A 21,813-nucleotide genomic window follows, 5' to 3' on the forward strand; every position below is an offset into this window, starting at 1 on the left:
CGCCCGCCCTGCGGCGCCGTTGGCCCTCCCGCCACCCCCTCGGCGGGGCCCTTCCCTTACGAGGGTGATAGTGACATTCAGCGGGAAAGGCTAGCGCGGGCCGCCGTGCCCCGCATCCCGCGGAGCGGCGCGGCGCGGGCGGCTGGCTCGGCGGACCGGACCGCGCGCACCTCGCACCCAGGACTGCGGCGCACGGGCCGCCAGCGCGCTCGGCCCGCCGCCCCCGGCCCCGGGTCGCCGCCGGGCAGCTCCCCCGCCTCGGCCGCGCTGGCCCGCGAGCTGCGGGGAAGACCTCGCCGCCCAGGCTCTTCGGCGGGGCAAGGGCGGACCCAGCGCTGCGGGAGGGACCCTGCCTCACTGCTCGTATATGGCAAAGTTTCTCGCCGAGCTCCTGGGCTGCACGCTGCCGCACAAGGGCGCCTCTCCCATGTTTGAGGTAGGTGGCAGAGGGTGTGTCCCTGCAGCGACGGCTGTCTGTGGGGGCGGGCGAGCCCTGCCCGGGGCCCGGGGGTCCCCACGAGTTGACAAGTGTGCGGTCTCACTTGTGTCTGCTTCCCATCTGGGTGACTGGGGTGGGGCAGGGAGAGGCTGGCGAGGAGGAGACCTGAAGCCTGGATTCTTGCCTCCCTGGACCTCCGTGAATCCGTTTTTTCTTCTGCCCTAGATGACTGGCAAACACGTTTGCTGCCAGTCTGGATGAGTTTTTAGAGTTGGTCTTTAACCTAAAATGCCAGGAAACGCCTGAATATTAGCAGGATCCTGTGGTTCCCTCTCTGCTGCCTACCCTGATCCTTCCTCTTGCCTTTTCATCTGAAAACTACTGCACTGCCTCAATCTCCAGCCCACTGCAAACTCAAAAAGTTAACTCCTTTCTTCTCCTGTGAGTGAGGTACAGTGGGGGGAGAAGGGTTAAAATCAGATTTTCCAAATTAGGTGAGCAAATCTCCGTTCTGAAGGCAGGCACCCTTCACTGCTCACCTGGCCTGGGATGGCGCTGGTGCTGCTGGACGCATCTCTGGAGGAGGTGTTGATGATGAGGCTGACTGGCTTGTCCTCCTGGGGAAAATGGTGGCTTCAACTTTTTTAAAACAGGAAACCTATGTTGGCCACTCAGCTTTAGACTGTGCACAGTGCCTCCCTTACCTCTAGAGCACCACACTGTCCTTTGTCTCTCTCCACCTGGCCTCCCCAACAGGCTGTCTGTCTGACAAGGAGGCCTGGCCCAGAGGGCCTTGCCGGTGGCCCTGGCCAGGATTGCAGTGAATGCTTGCCCTGCTCTCCTCTCACTCCCAGGGCCTGCCACCTTTGCCTGCCAGCCTCAGGCTGCCCCGCAAGCTGCCTCAGTCCTGTCTGTCTGCAGCATCCCGACTGGCCAGAGAGGACAGAATGGTCTCTGCTCTCCAGGGTGAAGAAGTTTGTCCTTCAGCAAGGCGCCTCTTGAGGACTCAAACTCTTAGTCTCCTCCCTGGCTGCCTGGGAGTCTTCTCACCTTTGGCACCTGTAGGTGTTCTTACCTTCTGAGGTGCTATGACACATTCCTGTGATTTTGTAGCCCACATGGCGCAATCCATAATCTCTGCTGTGTGACAAATGGCTTTTGAAGCAGGAGATCTCTAGGGTAGGTCATGAAGAGGAGCTGGGAGAACCAGAGCAGGCTGGGAGAAACCGGATTGAAATGCCCACACACTGGTTGCCTCGAGTCTAAAAAATAATGAAGACCCCGAAAAAGTCCAGTTTTCCAGGCCTGCAGCTGAAATTGGCCGTCGCCGTTGGTGGGTAACATCTGCCCGTTTGCTTCTCTGTGATGTAAATGTTAGGCAGAACCTGGGGACCATCCGGGGAAACTGAGAGACTCCTTTAAAGTTGCTTTTCTCTTCTGCTTTCTCTTCACTGTATCTGGATTTTTGTTTTTAAGTTACCAGTACCTGTGCCAAGTGATTTTTGTGTGTACTGCTTTACGATTGTGTATAAGCCTGTTTTATCTTCCAGCCAATAGACACCCCACCTTGATTTCTTAGAATAATTGGCTCTCAGTCATTGATGGTCTAGTCAGAGACATATTTAGACAATTAGGAAAATGAGCGGCTGATTTGTCTTTGAAGAGCTCCAGGGAGAGGGAATTCCCTCAGTCCTTGGTAACTCCTTACCTCTCACTCTGTTATTTTTCTGACCATCGAGAGGCAGGAGCTGCTGTCGCATCTGCTCTCTCCTTTCTACGAATGATTGATTCAGTGTTGGCTGAATCAACCAAAAACACTTCACCACATAAATCTAATCAGTGTTGCTTGAGGAGTTAGGTGACCATCCTTTTCCTACCTATGGGAGGGAGGGGGAATCTGTGCCCAAAGAGATGAATAACTGAGTTAGGAATGTGTTTTGAGGATGCTTTCTTCTCAGGCAATAACCCCTTCAACACACTCTTATCAATGAAGAGGCAATCGTTGAGTTCTCAACATCTGGTAGGGAGAGAAATGTGTGAGAAAGATATCCTTAAACCTTTTAAAATATTAACTTTCTAAAAGTGAAAATGCTAGGGCATGAGAACATGTTAGGCAGCTTTTCCTTTCCACCAAATGCTCTAATTCCAACTTGGGAAGTTCCCTTTAGTTTCAGGGAGGTCAAGAGAAGAGATGGATGTTTTCCTAATGAATGGCCTTTGGTTTCATTCTGGTTAGGTGGTGGCCAAGAATGTAGTTTCTTTCTACACAGGCCAGTTAGGTTTGCACAGGGGGGCTTCTGCCTGAACGATTACTGAATCCCGACAGGACTTCTTGTGCGCTTGCAGTTGTCTGCGAGGGAGAATGGGTGACAGGTTCTGGGGAATACAGGAGCAGAAAGTCACGGCGGTGGAAAACAATTCCCGTGTACTCCCTGCTGCGTCATCTTCAGAGGCTCAGGGCAGATGGTGTACATTTGAAACACAGAATAGGTCTTAGTGATCATTTTGTTCATCTTTCCTTTTCCTTAGTATTTATTTCCAAGTCTGTGAAAAACAATTTTAAAATTTCAAGAGAAAACAAAGGATAATAAGTTTACCCCAGCAGGGCTGGACTTTTGGAATAATGTTTGTGCCACACCAAGACAGAGATCCTACAGAAAGAGTGAGCTTGCTGTGGATTATGATGTCTAGAAAGGTAGGACATTCTAAACATACAGGTTGGTGGTTTCAGACCAAGCAGGTCCTATTTATGTGTCCTATACGCTTGGATGGCTGGCTCTGGCCCTGGCATCCATTCCTTCCCCTTCAAGCTCTGACATGTATGAACCTGCCCCCCATTTTCCCCTCCAGCCTTAGTGTTGCTTTACACTGTGCCTTAGTGATAGTCAGGGACGGGGTCTGTCCCCAGGACAGGAAGTGGCAGGAGAATTATATAGTCAGAGGCAATTGCTTTTTCTCCATCTGTGTCCCCCACTCTTAGCCTACAAACCTGCATTTTTAACCCTACCATCCTTCATCATCTAACCTGGTGGGCACCTTTCAAGAGCCACATCCTTGGGTGGAACATATCTGGCTCTACAGAAAAGGGATCTTCAATTCCATGCCACCATTGGTAGTTTTGGTCTCTAGAATTGTCACATTTCATGTCTGTTCTACTCATTTCCACATTCCGTTTTCTGTCTCTGCCAGGATTGCTGCCTAACCGCAACTACAGCTTTGTTTTACTTTATATATGATACATAATAACTATTATTTACTGACCGCTCTGGGCTAGCCATTGTTCTAAGGGCATAATGCAGGGTTGGGCAAAAGTAGGTTTACAGTTGTTCATATGGAAAATTGTATAATAATTAATAAATAATAATACAAGAATAAACTGTTTTACGTACCCACAACTCTAAACAGACTTTTGGCCCACCCTGTATACATGATCTCAGCTATTCCAATAGATTCAAGATCAGGTGTTAACAACCATGTTTTACAGATGAGAAAATTAAGGTTTGGAGAGAGGTAGGACATTCTAAGCACACAGGTTGGTGGTTTCAGGCCAACTTGAATTTGCTGAAGTTCACTCTAATACATAATGTGTGCTAGATTGAGGATCTCAAAGTTCACTCACCTCCCTCAGCTGTGGTTATTTGGTATTTAGTTTTGTTATATTTTTTTTGTTTTCTACTTCAGCTTCAATCCTAGATGTACTCTTTCCCTTTGGAAGTGGGAAAAGGAAACCCCATTCTTTCATGTTTTCTTTCATTCTTTCACTTTCACTGTTACCCTTGGAATGGCATGAGTACCTTCCTCTTAGAAATGTTCAATCAAAGGCTGATTGGACTCACAGGAATTGTTAAGGAAAGATTTGAGGTTAGTTGATTGGCCTTAACAGAGAGCTTCTATTTGTGTAGCATTTCCTGTATGTTGTTCCGTTTTATTCCCCAATCACATTATGAAGTATGTTGTGTCATCATCCCTGTTTTAGAAGTGAGGAGGCCAAGGCTCAGAGTCATTACACAAATTGCTTAAGGTCACTCACTTATAAAAGGTCCGATCTGGGAGATAAATCCTGGATTCTGATTCCACAGTGTTTTGCCAGCCAGCACATTGACTTACTCAATCTTTTCCTGGCCTCTGATCTCTGTCTCATCCATTCTGTCTTTTGGACTATTGCCAATGTCATCTTCCTTAATAGCCCAACTCAACACCATGCCCACATATATACCCCAGACTCTTTGGTGGCTCACCGCTGAACACTGATTTAGTAGGGAATGCATTTCCCGACAACAGTGTGGTTGCTGCCTAATTTTCTTGTCCAGTCTTTCCTTTCTCCTACTATATTCCTAGTATTCTAGCAACTACTCCTATTTCTTGATCATGCGATCTCACCTCCAAGTTGTTCCAGTGCCTGGGATAGTCTTCCTCTAATACATATTCTCCTATTGATATTTTCCCTTTCTTCAAGGTTCAGCTCAAATCTCACCTCCAGATTCACTCCCTTGGACAACAACCAGCCCTCTACCACAGTCCCACTGACCATTATTTGAGTTGTGTCCGTGTGAAACTGTGGACAACTTTTTTTTTTTTATAATTCTTCTATACTTAAGTTTTCTATCTTGACTGGGGATAATAGCTGGGCCAAATGCAGGGCAGTTAGTGCCCAGAAAGAACTGAAAATAGTGCTCAATACATGGTCATTACTGACTTCCTGTCTTGTGTATCTTCTGCCTCTTCAGCCTCAAGAACTAAGTATTTTTTCCTTCCACACCACCTAGAAGACTGTTTTGCATCAAATAAATATCTGATCAAGTTGATCTTCTTACCCTGAAGGTTCATGATTTTCTTTGCTCTTAAATTATTTGTTATCTGAAATTCAAATTTAACTAGTATCCTCCATTTTTTACTTGCTAAAGCTAGCAATCTGTTCTTACCTTCTTCCTCCTCCCTCAGAAACCAGCTCCTGCAGTTCACTCCATCTCGACTATGGAATCCTTGTCCCCATTTCTCCCCTTTTGTAGCCCTTACAATGTCAAATAGCCTGTCCCAAGTCACAAAAAGCCACCTGTAAGGAATTGCAGCCTGACAACTGTCTGTCTCCATTGCCTCACTGATATGGAAATGTTGGCGCGAGCAACCTTTCCACTGCAAGTATCAGGGCTGCGACCAAAAGTGGTGTATTACTGGCATTTCACTTATTCGCTCTTCATCTGCTCACCAGTTCATTTAGTCATTTGCTCATTTAACAAATGTTATTAAGCACTGGCTTTGTGCTAGGCACCCCGTGGAGACCTTGCTAAGAAACATTCAATCTGATTTGACTGTGACCCACAGTAAGAAATATATTGCAATCCTAAATCCATATAGCCACTTATACCTATATAACAAGAATAAATTTTCACAAATAATACTTTCCCTTATGACAGGAGATGTGCACTTTTATTTCCAATTTTGATCTTTCCATTTCATCTCTTCCATTCTATTATGAATTAAATGAGGGAAAAATCTACTGAACTGATTTCACAAGTTGTGATTCATACTTTGAAAAGCAGTGCTATACAGGATGGTAAGATTCTGTTTCTACAGACCAGTCTGTATTGCCTCATTTTCCCAGCAGTATACTTATTGTTACAGTATGCATTACATTAGAGATTTCTGTAGTCTATCTTGAGAAGCCAATTACCATACATAATCTTATTTTAGTAGAAAATATTTTCAGAGTTTCAAACAACTAACTTACCAAATAACTTTTGTTAAATATACTGCCACTAGATTGGGTAAAAAGTGTGGCATATTCTCGGGCATATTTTATGACATGATTTGGTATATTAAACACTGTACTCAAATTTCAATTTATTTGTCTCTTTATATTCATTAACAACAAATGTGCCCCACTGGTTGGAGTGACTCCCTGGACTACATTTTATGCATCTTACCAGTTTTATATTTTAATTGGCCCATCCATTCTCTTGCGAAGGAAGTTCAACTTTCAAGCATTTATTTCCCCCTCTATTTTGCCTGGTAAAGATCTTGATTTTGTCCATTACAAAGAACTCCTTTGTCTGTTTAAATGAATCTTACTCATTCTCATCCACTTGGTCATCCTGATTGGCTTCAAGTATCTAAAGAATGAACCATGTGGTTAGTCTGTTTTGAAAGTGAATAATTTGCTTGTATATGGCTTTTGTAACTAGTGATTAGATGTTGGTGTATGATCATAAGAGAGAAGTTGACTTTGAGAATAATAGCTTCTGTTGCCACAGCTGAGCCATTTGAATTTTAAGCTAATGGATGCTAAGTTTGTCTTGTAAATTCACAGTTCAGTTTGTTTGAGGGCCAATTGAATTGCTCTACAACATCTGAGCCACTGTATACACCCAGACAACTCTACTTGCCTTTGTGTTAGCTGCTTTTAAACTCTGCATGTGGTCCTAAATGCACGCATTTCATTTATAGGAATATTTGGTCCCATTATGATTACATCTGTCTAATGGCTTCTTGCTGAGAAACTGGTACATGATTTTTTCCTTTCTGTATTTTGATATGGAAAGGCTGGTGTTTCATATCTGTTGGATGGCCAGTGCTGGCTGCATGTCATAGAGAGCAGGAATAGGAGTGTAACTCTTTGATTTATTTCCTTTTGCTTAGTTCTTTCCAGTTTGTAATGGTGTTCTTGTATACTGTGAATTTCTTTACTTTGCAAATCTTTGATGAAATATAATAGGTCTAGTAGTGATGCTTATATTAGGAAAGTTCTACTTACTTAGAGTTACCTGTGGAAGTGGCTCATAAATACAATGAGAACTTTTATTTAATATGAATTCTGTGATGAGTCAGGACTGTGCTTTCTACCTTACATTTATTCTAGGCCTATTTCTCCAAATGCTAACAGTATTCTATGTCTCTTTCAAACCTTTGCATTTTCAAACCAAAATGGAAGACTCACCACCCTCCCTGCAACCAGCTGAAACCCACTTCTCCTTTCTAACCCTATTGTCGGCCAAGGCACCACATGGCTTCTTCCTGTAGAGGAGCCCTGTGGTGCCATCTTTGCTTTCTTTCTTTTCTTTTTCCTTTATAAACAACCTGTCAGTGACTCCTGTGGATTCTTCCTTGGGTTTGTGTCTTTATTTTTATTCCTATTAGTCTTCATTCACTGATCTGAGAAACATTTATTGAGTGTGTACTATAACCAAGAGGCAGTAGAGTTTGTAGGAGATTTCACAATAAGCCACTAATTGGTTTACTTCTCTGCATTTTTCCTGAATTTGCTGCTGGAATACCAACAATACCTTTTCATTGTCAGTTTTCTATATAAGATCTACCTTGTTTCTATTTTCAAAGGCTTACGTCTCTAAATTCTGCCTATGTTATTTCCAAGGTATTCTCTTGAGTGTCTCACTCTGCTTAGCTAACTTTACTTCCAGCCTTTGATTTTCTTCCATTGATTCTTACATGTCAAATACAAATTCTTGCCCCTGTGCCTTTGTTGTTGATGCTATTTCTATCCTGTAATATGATGACCTATCCTCATTCTTACCATGCTTCCTAACTACCTAAACTTCAGGGCTATAGTAAAGACTTTTATGAAAACTTCCCCCAAAACGCAACAAAGAGACCAAGAGTACACAGGCTGAAGAATCAGATACTTGGCTTCTAGTCCTGGCTCCCTCACTTCTTAGCCATGTGACCTTAAATTATTTCTTTGTGTCTCACTTTTATTTTCTGTAGAGTTGGAATAATAATAGTAGTTATTTCATTGAGTTGTTAGGATTAAATAAGACTTCAAATAAGGAACTTAGCATAGTGTGTGGCATGTAGTAAGTGGAAAATAATATGTAATAACAATGATGATTATTGTTATTATATACTTTCACCTTGATTCTAATAACCCTGAGTTGTCTTTCTTCTTTGACTATCTTAGAAATACCTTATATTTTTCTGAATTCTTCACAGTGCTGAGCACAACATAGGTACTCAATCAATACTTATTAATTTTGAACATGTGCCATATGCTGTTTTAGCAAAATCTGGGAACCAATTTATTTCTAGATATATTTAATTGTATTTCATGGAAATGTGACACCCACCGTCTGTTAGTGACTTGCCCCTAATCTATGGGACATACAGTAATGCTAATTCAGGCTGCAGTCTTACAAATGATAATGCACTTCCACATACAATTCTGGCAGAAGCAGTACTTGAAAAATGTGCCAATTATAAATGCCATCTAAATAAAATTTAACTATAGATTGCAATATAATTTAACACAGAGTATTTTTTTATTTTTCAAATGGTTTGCAAACATGTATCCTCAAAGTAAGTCAAGTGGAACAAATTCATGCCACAAGTCAAGAATTCATTCATCAGACTTCTATGTTTTTATGCTATTGGTAGAGAATTCTTGCTGGAAGTCAGGTTAGATTAATCCAAAATTAATTTACTCGAAAGAACAGTTCCCAGTGGGCTTCCTTATTGATTTTCCAGTGGGGAAGGGGGTAATGATGCACTACTTCCCCGGAAACTCTGTTAGATGGCCCGAGAGCATGGGAGTTTACTTTCATGAAGATTATTTGAACTCAGCTGGAAGTCCAGTGAAGATGCCTACAGAGATGCACCTGGGGCTGAACCCAAAGAGTAGCAGCATTATGAATTGCAGAGAATGTGCACCAGGAATCTTAAGATCTGGATTCTGAGCCTGGCTCATCTCCTCCCTGGCTGAATAGTAGTACTGGGGGAAATCTCCTTACCTCTCAAGAGTGTCAATTTCCATAGCTCTAAAATGAAGGCATCACTATTCGATTTGTTTTACTCACAGAAATGATGTGTGTGAGGCTCTGGTGTAGGAATAAACCTGAATTTCCTTTATAAAATATCAAGCATTATACAAATGTGAGTTGCCATTTCTGATATTGCAATGAGGCGGACAAAAACATTAGGTGCGTGCCTGGCATCCTGGGCATACCGGAGCCTGCTGGCAAATGGACTGATAGGGATGGAATGAATACTAAAGAATAAAAACGCTTCCATTTGAAAGGTTGAGAAAGAGAGATAAAGCAGTCATATTTTACAACTACAGCTTTAGCCCTGTATAATAACCCCAGGAATCTATTTGTAGCCAGAGATTTAGTTAGGGAATAAAGCACGTAAAAACTAAACTTGAACATGGACAATAGTGTGGTGGTTGCTGGGGAGGGGGTAGAGGTAGAAGAGGGTATAGGGGGATAAATGGTGATAGACAAAGACTTGACTTGGGGAGGGTGAATACACAATACAGTGTACAGAACTGGGCACCTGAAACCTGTATAATTATGTTAACCAGTGTCACCCCAATAAAATTCAATGAAAAAAAACTAACCCCCCCACTAAACTTGAACTAGATTTTTAGATGAAATTCCATCAACATTGGGAAGATAGGGGTGGGGTTAGACAGGGTGGGGGTGGTTATGCAGATATCTATGACAGAAGAGAAATTACAGGGACAGGCTGCTGGGCCAGACTCAGAAAGAGGGCAGGAGAGGCTAAGACTGTAGGTTGCAAAAATATACAGTGGCTGTTGTGTGAACTCCCTCCCCTTTTTCTCTGTCCCCTGAGTCTAGCTACTCTGTGCTAGGAAAAAAAAAAGCTTGGCATATGATGGATGACCCAAGCAACTCTCTTATGGGGCCATTTCAGAGAGCAGAACTCAGAGGAGGGAACCGTCTCATTGCGTGGGGAGCATTGATGGGCAGGGCAGAAATGGGTTGTGTGCTGCAAGGCCAACACAGGAACACAGGTGACCTGGAGCCAGCATGGTCCAATGGCTGGTTCAGGAGCTCACAGGATGTAATTTTCCCCAAGGACACCAACTAATACCAAAGGAAGAAGGGATTCTTGGAGGAAAATCTCATTTCTCAGAGTGTGGGTGGACGTCTGTGGGTGGAATTCTATTGAGGGTGTAAGTGATAAGATGACTTCATTTGTAACCACATTTGGGTACATAAAATTTGTTCATATAATCTTGTAAGTTTCTTCTTTCCTATTTTCTTCTTGAATCAGTGTGAAATCTATCTCCCCAAACCCTTTTTTTCCTTTTGGCTCAACAAGCCTTTCTTTCGTTATTATTGATTGATTTTAGAGAGACAGAGAGAGGGAGGGAGGGGGGTGGAAAGAGATAGAGAGAGGGAAGCATTCATTTGTTGTTTCACTTAGTTATGCACTTGCTGGTTGCTTTCCCATTTGTGCTCCAACTGGGGATTGAACCCAAAACCTTGGTATTTCAGGACGATGCTCTTATTGGCTGAGCTAACCGGCCTGGGCCCAACAAGCTTTTTCTTGATGTTCATTTAACCAAATTTCATATATATTAAAATGTGTCATGTGTCTGTTAGGAAAAAGGGGGTGGTGTAGGAGAGGCCAAATGCACACACAAAGCCACAGACAGAAAGAAAGACACACAGACACACAGTGATTTGTTCCTGGAATGGCTACGATGATCAAAACACATCATAATCAGTGGTTAAAATGAACCCAGATAACTCACTGATTTTATTCATCAACTTTGCTTCAAAATCTGAAATGTGCTTATATATGTGAGGCCAAGCATATGGGACACTTCTCAGGGCTTAACAGAATGAACTTTCTTCCTTTTGAGTTTCTCTTTTGCCTCCTTCTTCTCCTCCAGCCCAGGGAGGCCCTTTCTAAGAGTCTGTGGCATAGCTGTACACAATTTTCATTTTTCCCATCTCACTCTGCAAATAGAAACTGATTTCATTTTTTTTTTTCATGTATAAAGAAATAGCACATCTGATTTCACAGGCCAGAAATAAATGATTGGAAAGCATCCAGCCAGGCTCTGGGGAAGCCCCTAAAATTATCCTCTACCTTATGGACTGTCCAGATTGTATGTGTGGTTGGGGAAGATGGGGGAAGGAAAGCGGGATTTGGGAAATAAAATTTTCTCTGGCCCAGATGCTATGAGTGAGTCAGATGGCTGGGTGAGTACCCTGATGCCGACTGTGATTTTTAAGAGTCTACTTGCTCCGTGCCAGGTTTGGATGTCCAAGCTGCTGGGCGGACCCTCTGGGGTTCCTAGTTAATGCAGCTCTCTCTTTCTGCATGTTGTGTGAACTTCCCTTATGTGTGAATACTGCCTAGATTGAGGGATTTCTTGTTGCTTACCTGGTGTTGCATCTTTGATTTGGAGTTGCTGTGGGTTAGAATGACTAAGACATCTGCCCTCACTTAACAGAGTTGATGGATAGTAAACAATAATAACAGTTTTTTAGAATTTACATAAAACATTTTATGTACATAAATTCTTTATGAATAAAAAATAGTAGGGGGCCATTAAACTCTATTTACAGATGAAAGAACTAAAGAATGAGAATTAACAATTATTAGTTATTGGAAAACAGCTTGGGTCTAAAATTGTCTCCTTGTATATAATAAAAACAATTTATCACCTTTTTCTATATATGTCTTTCTCCTTAATAGAATTTAAAAGTAGCACTATAAAAACACCCTCAATTGATATCATCAATGTGAAATTCTTTGAAAACCATAAAATGGTACAAAAAAGGATAAGGTATCTTACCTCAAATACAGTTTGATATGATAATGCAGGGTATACCTAAATACTATGAAAGAGTGTTATTATTTAAATTAAATATTCCATTCTTAGTAAAGGTCCTTTCCTTTTCTGGTATTGAAAATGATCTGTTTTTAAAGGCCCTTTCAGGCCCATCTTTGTCCCATAAAATCAGCATAAATCCCATCTGACATCTGTAACTACCACCGTCTCCTCATTTGAGTTCCTTACATCACTGGGTGTAGAGCTCCCAAGCTGTGAACTGTAGAAAACTTATTAAATTTTATATAAACCATTCCTAAGGGATACAGCACATTGGAGTGACGGACCTGGATTTTGTGTTATGGGGTCTCCTGTCCTGCTGGTGGCTGAGAGTGTTATCAGTAGATGAGACTAATCGACAAATTTTATGGCACAGATTTTGAAGCACTTTGACTGAATTTTCTTAAACAGCTTTTGAAGCATTATCATCTGCATTTGGCAGATTTAGAAGCTGAAGTTAAGAGAGATAAAGTGAATGTCCCAAGATAAGCACAGCTGCGAAATGATGGAGCTTCAGCTCTAGGTCTTCTGTTCTCAAGTTCTCCCACTCTTTGCCGGGCAAGTTAGATGTTCACTGTGATGCCCTCACCAGTGTTAGGAAGCAACTGAATCTCATATACATTAGTCCGCTCCATAATGATTCTACCTTCACCAAGGCAAAGATGTGGCACTTCCCATACCCTGTATCTTTGGTAATATTAAAGATATGATTATCTCCTACGTGAAATCTCTAGCCCTGGCTGGATAGCTCAGTTGGTTAGAGTGTCATCCCCCATACACCAAGATTGCGGGATCAACTCCTAGTCAGGGCACATCCAAGAATCAACCAATGAATGCATAAGTATGTGGAAAACAAATTGATGTTTCTCTCTTTCGCCCTTCCTTCCTCTCTAAAATCAATCATTAAAATTTGAAAAATCTCTACTCTGTCACTTATTATTTGTGTGACCATAGGCAAGTTATTTAACTTCTCTAAACTTTAATGTCTTCATCTATAAAATGAGGACAATGGTTATTATAAGAATTAAATGAGAAAATATATGTACATTCTACCTGGCATGAAATTAACATTAGACGTTACCTTTCTTCTTACTAGTTTTCTTTCATTTTCTACTTCATAGTTGAGCTTGACTTATATTTTAGCCTGGTTCTTCTTGTATTAATTTTTTTTGGAGTGAGATAGATGTTAAGTGGACATGTGACGGGAGTCGGAAAGGCCTAAGAGCAGACACCCACTATATACTTTGTCACTGGCCCACACTAAAATGAAATGAGATATGATAGTGTTAGTAGTGATAAAAGATTGGTTTGATTATTTTTAGGGGGTAAATAAGCCAATATTTCCTCTTTTTTTCTGAAGTTTCTTGCCCATTACATCCTGTGCTATTCTGATTACTCAAGTAAGTATTTATTTAATCCCCACTATGCGACCCATTCATGTGCTTGGAGGACTGTTCTGAGCTGAGATCTGGTAGGAAACCACAACACCTATTCTAGGGAAGAGATTTTATGGGCTAACTTTCTTGAGAATACTTCCAAGTGCTGTGACAATCATTTAAAATATTTTCTAAAAGGGGTTGATTTCAAAAGAAATTCTGTTTTTCCAGATTGATGCTATAAATAGGTGGAAGAAGTGATCATTTGTGTCTTATCACTTTCCAAGACATTAGCAATGATTGAGAATGGTGAAATGCTGGGATTATGTCACATAATGAGGTCACATCAGATATAAACCTTTTAAAAACCATTTCTCTTTATTAACTTTTCTCATTTTATTTTGTACTGCCTTTGGCAGGTTTCTTCCCTCTCATGTAAAATACTCTAAATAAAAATATCTCCTGGGGTTGTCTGCAGACTGCAAGAAATATGATATGAAAGCACCTAGCATAGTGCCCATCACATGGTACTAAGTATCCAATAAGCAATGTCTTTCTTTCTGCATTGATGAATATGCTCCTTGGCTTTTTGAGACCACAGGTTTAAATTAAGTTCTCCTTTGAAGCCCTGTCTCCTGTTCTCCACTTTTAGCCTGCTATCCCCTGGAGCATTTCAGAATTTCTTCAGCTCAGCATGGCTTTACATTGCATAGCCCATCTAAGAGTTAATAATGCTGTGCTCCAGCCTTTTTGGTTTGCTGGAGCTACTTAATCAGACAAATCATTTTGGCTCTTTTTGTGTAACTCATTGATGTCCAGGACAACTAATTAGAGAGAGGGAGTATAGAAAAATCAATCTTTACTAACATTGACATTTCTTCCAATTTAAGCAATTGGTTTGCTTATATTCTTTGTGAAAACCTTTTGAGAATTAAAATGATCCCAGATGACTACATTAGAAGGTTCTAATAGGTTTTTGGTGTTAGAATAAAGATTACTTGGACATTAAATACATAGTCAGAATTTGGGAGGGATCCAGCCCATTATATGAACACACTAGCCAAGTAGTTTGTACTCATGACAGCATTAAAGAAGCCTCAAGAAAGGTATGACTGTTGGAGAATCTTGCCTAGTTAGAGGGAAGAGGATTGTGTTAAGTATTTCCCTTCACACCTCCAGTTCTTGACCTTTTTCTACTCTGTACTCCAGGAAGCCAACCTGTATGAAATACATCCACAGGGTTCTCGTGGCCTCAGCTTTTAATTGTGTTTTCCTGGTGGGAAGCATTGGTCAGAGACTGAAGAGAATGGAGATTGTGAGGGCAAGACATTTATCACTCCACCTCCCTATTTGCAATGTCACTTTGAACTGGCTGTGTCCCTCTGACTAAGATCACGGCTCCTGTAAAGTGGTCCTCTCTGTACAGACTGTCTGTCTCCAGCTCCCTATGACTTTTCCCTTCTCTTGCTACTTTAGTGGGGGGTGATTGAGAGTGTTACTAGCCCCAAGAAATTGTACCTCATCATATTTTAATACCTTTCTTGCATCTTTGTAAGTAGTCAAACTTTATTGAATTTCCCTTAAATTACCCAATCTGAATATGCCATCTGTTTCCTATTTGAACTGTAAATGACAGAGGAATGATAGCAACTTCCTCTTCAAAGATCGAAGTGACCATGTGAATTACTGGTTTGTAAAAAATTCTGCCAATTCATAAAAATGCTGTGGTGCCTCATTACATATTCAGTTAAAAGTGCATGAATTCATATGTATGATATATAACGATGTGGCTGGTATTGGTTGCATTTGTGGTTAAATGAAATGTCATTTGGGTCGAATGAGAATATTATTAGAACTTCAGTAAATGTCAATGTCTTAAACGAGTTGAGTCTGTAGTGATGGAATGGGATGCTGAATGCGTTGCTTCTTAAGGTCTTGATTTGTAGGCGAGGAATCTGAATCGCCAAGAAGTTAGATGAGTTGCCCCAAATCAAACGATTAGTATGGGGCAAAGCTGGGTCTTGAACAACAACAGTGACTCTAGGACTACTGGTTGTTTTAGTGCTCTAAATTGTAAGAAGCGGTTAAATTTAGTTTTCCTAAAGCAAATTAGATAGATTTGACTTTAATGGGTCAGCTTGCAATGAACTAGAAATGTGCTTGAGAGTGGCATTGTGGATTTTGATTTGTTTTTAAACAGAAAATTAGGTGTAAGTGAGGAATTTCCACTTACAATAATGCATCTGTCACATCAGCATGGCCAAATAGAACAATGTTATGAAGATGGTAATAGTGTTTTAGAATCTGTTTATTCATCAGGGAATATTTTGCTGTATAGTGCTTTCAGTTTTAGAAAATATGATTTATACTTGTGCTGAGTGATGAATTATAAAACCCCTCTGAAAACAATCCTGACCTCTGAATATATTTCATTATTAAAAGAGCTTTCAGGAAACTAGCCTCTTCTTACTGTTTCATACCAGACAACCATTTAATTTTCTATTGCATATGTGGTATGTATCTTGATAATTGGAGTAGTTGTTACAAGGAAAATATCCATGTTTCTATCCTTAAGATAATGCCAACCTAATGCAAGGGATATGGGATAAAGATTATACCCAAATTGGCAAATAAACAGGATAAAATTTTCTGCTTATGTCAATTGTTAGAAAGACCTGTAAGATAACTCCTTCAATTAAAGTGTAATTCCCTGAAGTCAAGGGTACAAACTTATATTTCTTTTATAGTTCCTTCTACCTCTTTGTTTGGTGGGCAGGGGAAAATATTTACTTAGTAAATATTTGACAAATAAATAAATGAAAATCACAATAGGTCTTCTTGTAGTAGTATTGCAGGAATAAGCAAAGGAGTTCAAATGAATCTGTTTTATCTATGTAGTTCATAGTTGCTAGGATAGATGACTCACACATTAGAAATATTCCTTTGCTATACCTTGTGTGAGAGTGTGGTTACTACTTTTTTCTGTTAGGTTTCCATATAGAAAAATTGGATTGCCAATTAAATATTATCTTTTTAGTAAATTAAAAAGTGAAACTGTTTAAACAAATCAGTAACATGATGATTAAAGTCAATTTTATTATGAACAAACATCATCAGCTTTCTTGTATGTAAAACCTTGAAAATTAGTGAACATAAGCTATTTATTGTCTTCAGTTTTTGTGCTTTGTAGTGATCCATAAAAGCAGTGACTGGCACCAGCTCAAAGTGCTAGTTTTCCTGGCACTTTTGCAATGCCTTAAGATGCTCTTTGCTCTAATTATGCTTTCCTGAATAATGCTGCACATTACTATAATACACACATATTTTAGAAGTTAGAGTTATCAGTTTTTCCTCTGTGTATGCAAATATGTGTCATTCCTTTTAAAATGTCATAAATAAATCTTTGTTTGTTAAATATCAAGGTTGGCTTAAATATCTTTTGAATGGTGGGATTTTAAGAAAAAGGGATCTTGGCCATGGCTAGTTCGCTCAGTGGTAGAGCATCATCCTGGCATGTGGATATTTCAGGTTTGATTCCAGGTTAGGGCACACAGGAGAAGTCACCATCTGCTTCTCCACCCCTTCCCCCCTTCTCCTCCCACAGTCATGGCTCAATTGGTTCGAGTGCATCGGCCCTAGGTACTGAGGATGGCTCACTGGAGCCTTTGCCTCAGATGCTGAAAATAGTTTAGTTGCAAGCATGGCCCCAAATGGGCAGAGCATCAGCCCCAGACAGGAGTTGCCAGGTGGTTCCTGGTCAGGGTGCATGTGGGAGCCTGTCTCTCTATCTCCCTTCCTCTCACTTGGAAAAGAAGAAAAAAGGAAAGAAAAAGAAAAGAAAAATGGATCTTTTGAGAAGATAATGGTCAATTATATGTTTACCCAGATATAAAAATTGTATTTTGATAATAACATTTTCTCCAAATAGAAAGTTACAGCATGGTATCTAGGGTGAGTACTCAGTGCTCCTTTATTTTAAAAAAAATTAATTGAACTTATTGGGGTGGCATTAATTAATAAAATCATATACTTTTCAGGTGCACAGTTCTACAGTACATCATCTATATATTACACTGTGGCTCACCACCCCAAGTCAAGTCTCCCTCTACCACCATCTCTTCCCCCGCTAACCTCCTCCACCTCTCGCTACCTCTTTTCCATTCTGCAATCCCCACATTGTTGTCTGTGTCTATAATTTTTCTTCTTTGCTTTATCCCTTCACTTTTTTTACCCAGGCCCCCAACGTCCATCCTCTCTGACAGCTGTTAGTTTGTTCACTGCTTCTTTGTTATCAACCTATCAAATTAGTTCTCATCCTTATTAGACCCCAAGCTGGAGGACTACAAATCTGGCCAGTTGCAAGACTCAAATTGGACCATATTTGTGAGTGGGTGGAGTCTCTCATATGCATACATTTGTCTTTTTTTTCTTCTAACTTCTAAAATGGTAGGTCCAGGGGAAACTCCCACTTGTGAAAATGTGCAACTAAAATCTTTGTATTGCTTTTTCTCTTTTTTTCTTCTATATTGTTAGTATAAAGCTGTTCCTCAGAAGAGGTCCTGCAAACATTCTTGCTGTCTCTAGGTTCACTATCTACATTCCACATTGAAATAAATGTAGAGTTACTGTCTTAGCAAGAAGCTCAATATTAGACAATGAGGAGAACTGTGTTTATTTCTTCACTGTTGTATTCCCCAGAACATATCAATGTTCCCCAAATAGCTGGCTTGTAGAATTAATACATGAATGAATAAATGCATAAAACCACATCATACATTTTCAGACTATCCTTTTCCCCTATCTCCAAGGAAACTTGAAAAACATTCTACTCCATGAGTTTACATACTTACAGATATGTAAGATACTTTTTTTGATGCTCTCCTTTCACTTTTCTCTTTAACCTTGAAGGCTTGCAGATTTGACTTTCATACTAACCTGACCTGCTTTCAAATACTGAAAGTGGATAGGAAGAGATGTTAGCATCATCTAATATGATTTTCCCTTCTTTGGAGAAGGCATAGGACCCTAAAATATTTTAAAGTGACACTGATTGTGAATTCTAAGATATATTATGAAAGCAACTTTAGTGTTGTTTAAATTGACAAAATATTTTTTTGTGTCTGACATTTTTAGTTGATACAGTTGAATATGTTCATTCTTTTCAAGTTACTGGTATTCAATTGAAGAGCCACAGAATATGAATTTAATGTACTTTTACTTTTTTGGTAATTTTTTGTTCATTTGAATTTCTGGCACATTTTATTTATAAATCTTCAATCACTATTAATTGAAACATTTAGATAGTAAATATGGAGATTTTTTTTAACAAGGCAAATTGTTACTGTTATATTCCAAGATGTTCATGTTGAAAGGTGGTTACAAAAAATAAAAATGGAAATTTTATTATTATAAACACCACATTAACTTGCCCTAGTAAAAGTGTTTGTAGGCTTTTGTACAATGACTTTTAAAACACTTCTGGCTTTTTTAAACTTTAGTCAGCATCCTTTTCCTATTGCGACTGTCCATGGTGCTGAAAGCCTACTGTCTTATTAGACATAGTTACAAATGATGGTGACATGAAAATATTTTAGACTAATCCCTTCACTTTAAATTAAGAATTATAGAGAGCTGAACTCACCTAATTTAATACAGCTTGTAATTGATGATCAGCACAATAATATCTTTTAATTTTTATTTATTTATTTATTTTACTATGCCAGGCTGGCAAACCTGGCTTAAAACCTAGAGGACCCCTAGTAGAGTTAAATGCACAAAACTCTAGGGTTAACAAAAGGAGTTATGGTATTATGAATCTTTTTTTTTTTTTTTAATAAATTTTTATTAATGGTAATGGGATGACATTAATAAATCAGGGTACATATATTCAAAGAAAACATGTCTAGGTTATTTTGTCATCAAATTATGTTGCAAACCCCTCGCCCAAAGTCAGATTGTCCTCCGTCACCCTCTATCTAGTTCTCTGTGCCCCTCCCCCTCCCCCTAACACTCTCCCTCCCTCCCTCCCATGTCCTCCCTCCCCCCCCACCCTTGGTAACCACCACACTCTTGTCCATGTCTCTTAGTCTCATTTTTATGTTCCACCAATGTATGGAATCATGTAGTTCTTGTTTTTTTCTGATTTGCTTATTTCACTCCTTATAATGTTATCAAGATCCCACCATTTTGCTGTAAATGATCTGATGTCATCATTTCTTATGGCTGAGTAGTATTCCATAGTGTATATGTGCCACATCTTCTTTATCCAGTCTTCTATTGAAGGGCTTTTTGGTTGTTTCCATGTCTTGGCCACTGTGAACAGTGCTGCAATGAACATGGGGCTACATGTGTCTTCACGTATCAATGTTTCTGAGGTTTTGTGGTATATACCCAGTAGAGGGATTGCTGGGTCATAAGGTAGTTCTATTTGCAGTTTTTTGAGGAACCACCATACTTTCCTCCATAATGGTTGTACTACTTTACAGTCCCACCAACAGTGAATGAGGGTTCCTTTTTCTCCACAGCCTCTCCAACATTTGCTATTACCCATCTTGTTGATAATAGCTAATCTAACAGGAGTGAGGTGGTATCTCATTGTAGTTTTGATTTGCATTTCTCTAATAACTAATGAAGCTGAGCATCTTTTCATATATCTGTTGGCCATTTGTATCTCTTCCTGGGAGAAGTGTCTGTTCATGTCCTCTTCCCATTTTTTTATTGGATTGTTTGTTTGTTTGTTGTTGAGTTTTATGAGTTCTTTGTAAATTTTGGATATTAGGCCCTTATCTGAGCTGTCGTTTGAAAATATCAGTTCCCATATAGTTGGCTGTCTGTTTATTTTGTTATCAGTTTCTCTTGCTGAGCAAAAACTTTTAATTCTGATGTAGTCCCATTCATTTATCTTTGCCTTCACTTCTCTTGCCATTGGAGTCAAGTTCATAAAATGTTCTTTAAAACCCAGGTCCATGATTTTAGTACCTATGTCTTCTTCTATGTACTTTATTGTTTCAGGTCTTATATTTAGGTCTTTGATCCATTTTGAATTAATTTTAGTACACGGGGACAGGCTGTAGTCGAGTTTCATTCTTTTGCATGTGGCTTTCCAGTTTTCCCAACACCATTTGTTGAAGAGGCTTTCTTTTCTCCATTGTGTGTTGTTGGCCCCTTTATCAAAGATTATTTGACCATATATATGTGGTTTTATTTCTGGGCTTTCTATTCTGTTCCATTGGTCTGAGTGTCTATTTTTTTGCCAATACCATGCTGTTTTGATTATCGTGGCCCTATAATATAGTTTAAAGTCAGGTATTGTAATGCCCCCAGCTTCATTCTTTTTCCTTAGGATTGTTTTGGCTATTCGGGGTTTTTTATAGTTCCATATAAATCTGATGATTTTTTGTTCCAGTTCTTTAAAAAATCTCATAGGGATTTTGATGGGAATTGCATTAAATTTGTATATTGCTTTGGGTAATATGGCCATTTTGATTATATTTATTCTTCCTATCCAAGAACAAGGAATATTTTTCCATCTCATTGTATCTTTTTCGATTTCCCTTAACAATGCTTTGTAATTTTCATTATATAGGTCCTTTACGTTCTTTGTTATGTTTATTCCTAGGTATTTTATTTTTTTTGTTGCAATCGTGAAGGGGATTATTTTTTTGAGTTCGTTTTCTAATATTTCATTGTTGGCATATAGAAAGGCTATGGACTTTTGTATGTTAATTTTGTATCCTGCGACCTTACTGTATTGGTTTATTGTTTCTAATAATCTTTTTGTGGAGTCCTTCTGGTTTTCGATGTATAGGATCATATCATCAGCAAAAAGTGATAGCTTTACTTCTTCTTTTCCGATATGGATGCCTTTTATTTCTTTGTCTTGTCTGATTGCTCTGGCCAGAACTTCTAGCACCACGTTGAATAAGAGTAGAGAGAGTGGACAACCCTGTCTTGTTCCTGATTTAAGGTAGAAAGTCCTCAGTTTTATGCCGTTTAATAGGATGTTGGCTGATGGTTTATCATATATGGCCTTTATCATGTTGAGATATTTTCCTTCTATACCCATTTTGTTGAGAGTCTTAAACATAAAATTGTGTTGTATTTTATCAAAAGCCTTTTCTGCATCTATTGATAAGATCATGTGGTTTTTGTTCTTTGTTTTGTTGATATGGTGTATCACGTTAACCGTTTTGCGTATGTTGAACCATCCTTGAGATTCTGGGATGAATCCCACTTGATCATGATGTATTATTTTTTTAATATGTTGTTGTATTCGGTTTGCCAGTATTTTGTTTAGTATTTTAGCATCTGTATTCATTAGAGATATTGGTCTGTAGTTTTCCTTCTTTGTGCCATCCTTGCCAGGTTTTGGTATGAGGGTTATGTTGGCCTCATAAAGT

The 21,813-nt window shown here is 39.6% G+C and overlaps 1 protein-coding gene across 2 annotated transcripts in view; it reads left to right on the forward strand.

Moving 5' to 3' along the window:
* The first annotated feature begins 211 nt into the window (after positions 1–211).
* The window catches only part of RASGEF1B (RasGEF domain family member 1B), a 691,952-nt gene continuing 670,350 nt past the window's right edge, over positions 212–21,813 (forward strand). The window contains exon 1 of one of the 2 annotated variants that reach the window (XM_066278925.1): positions 212–436. In XM_066278925.1, coding sequence (XP_066135022.1) covers positions 368–436 — 69 coding nt within the window. In that variant the 5' untranslated portion in view covers positions 212–367. The remainder of the gene's footprint in view (positions 437–21,813) is intronic. The other variant, XM_066278926.1, reaches the window with a different exon arrangement.

The sequence above is a fragment of the Saccopteryx bilineata genome, chromosome 5, assembly GCF_036850765.1.
Source record: "Saccopteryx bilineata isolate mSacBil1 chromosome 5, mSacBil1_pri_phased_curated, whole genome shotgun sequence".
Classification (NCBI taxonomy): Eukaryota; Metazoa; Chordata; class Mammalia; order Chiroptera; family Emballonuridae; genus Saccopteryx; species Saccopteryx bilineata.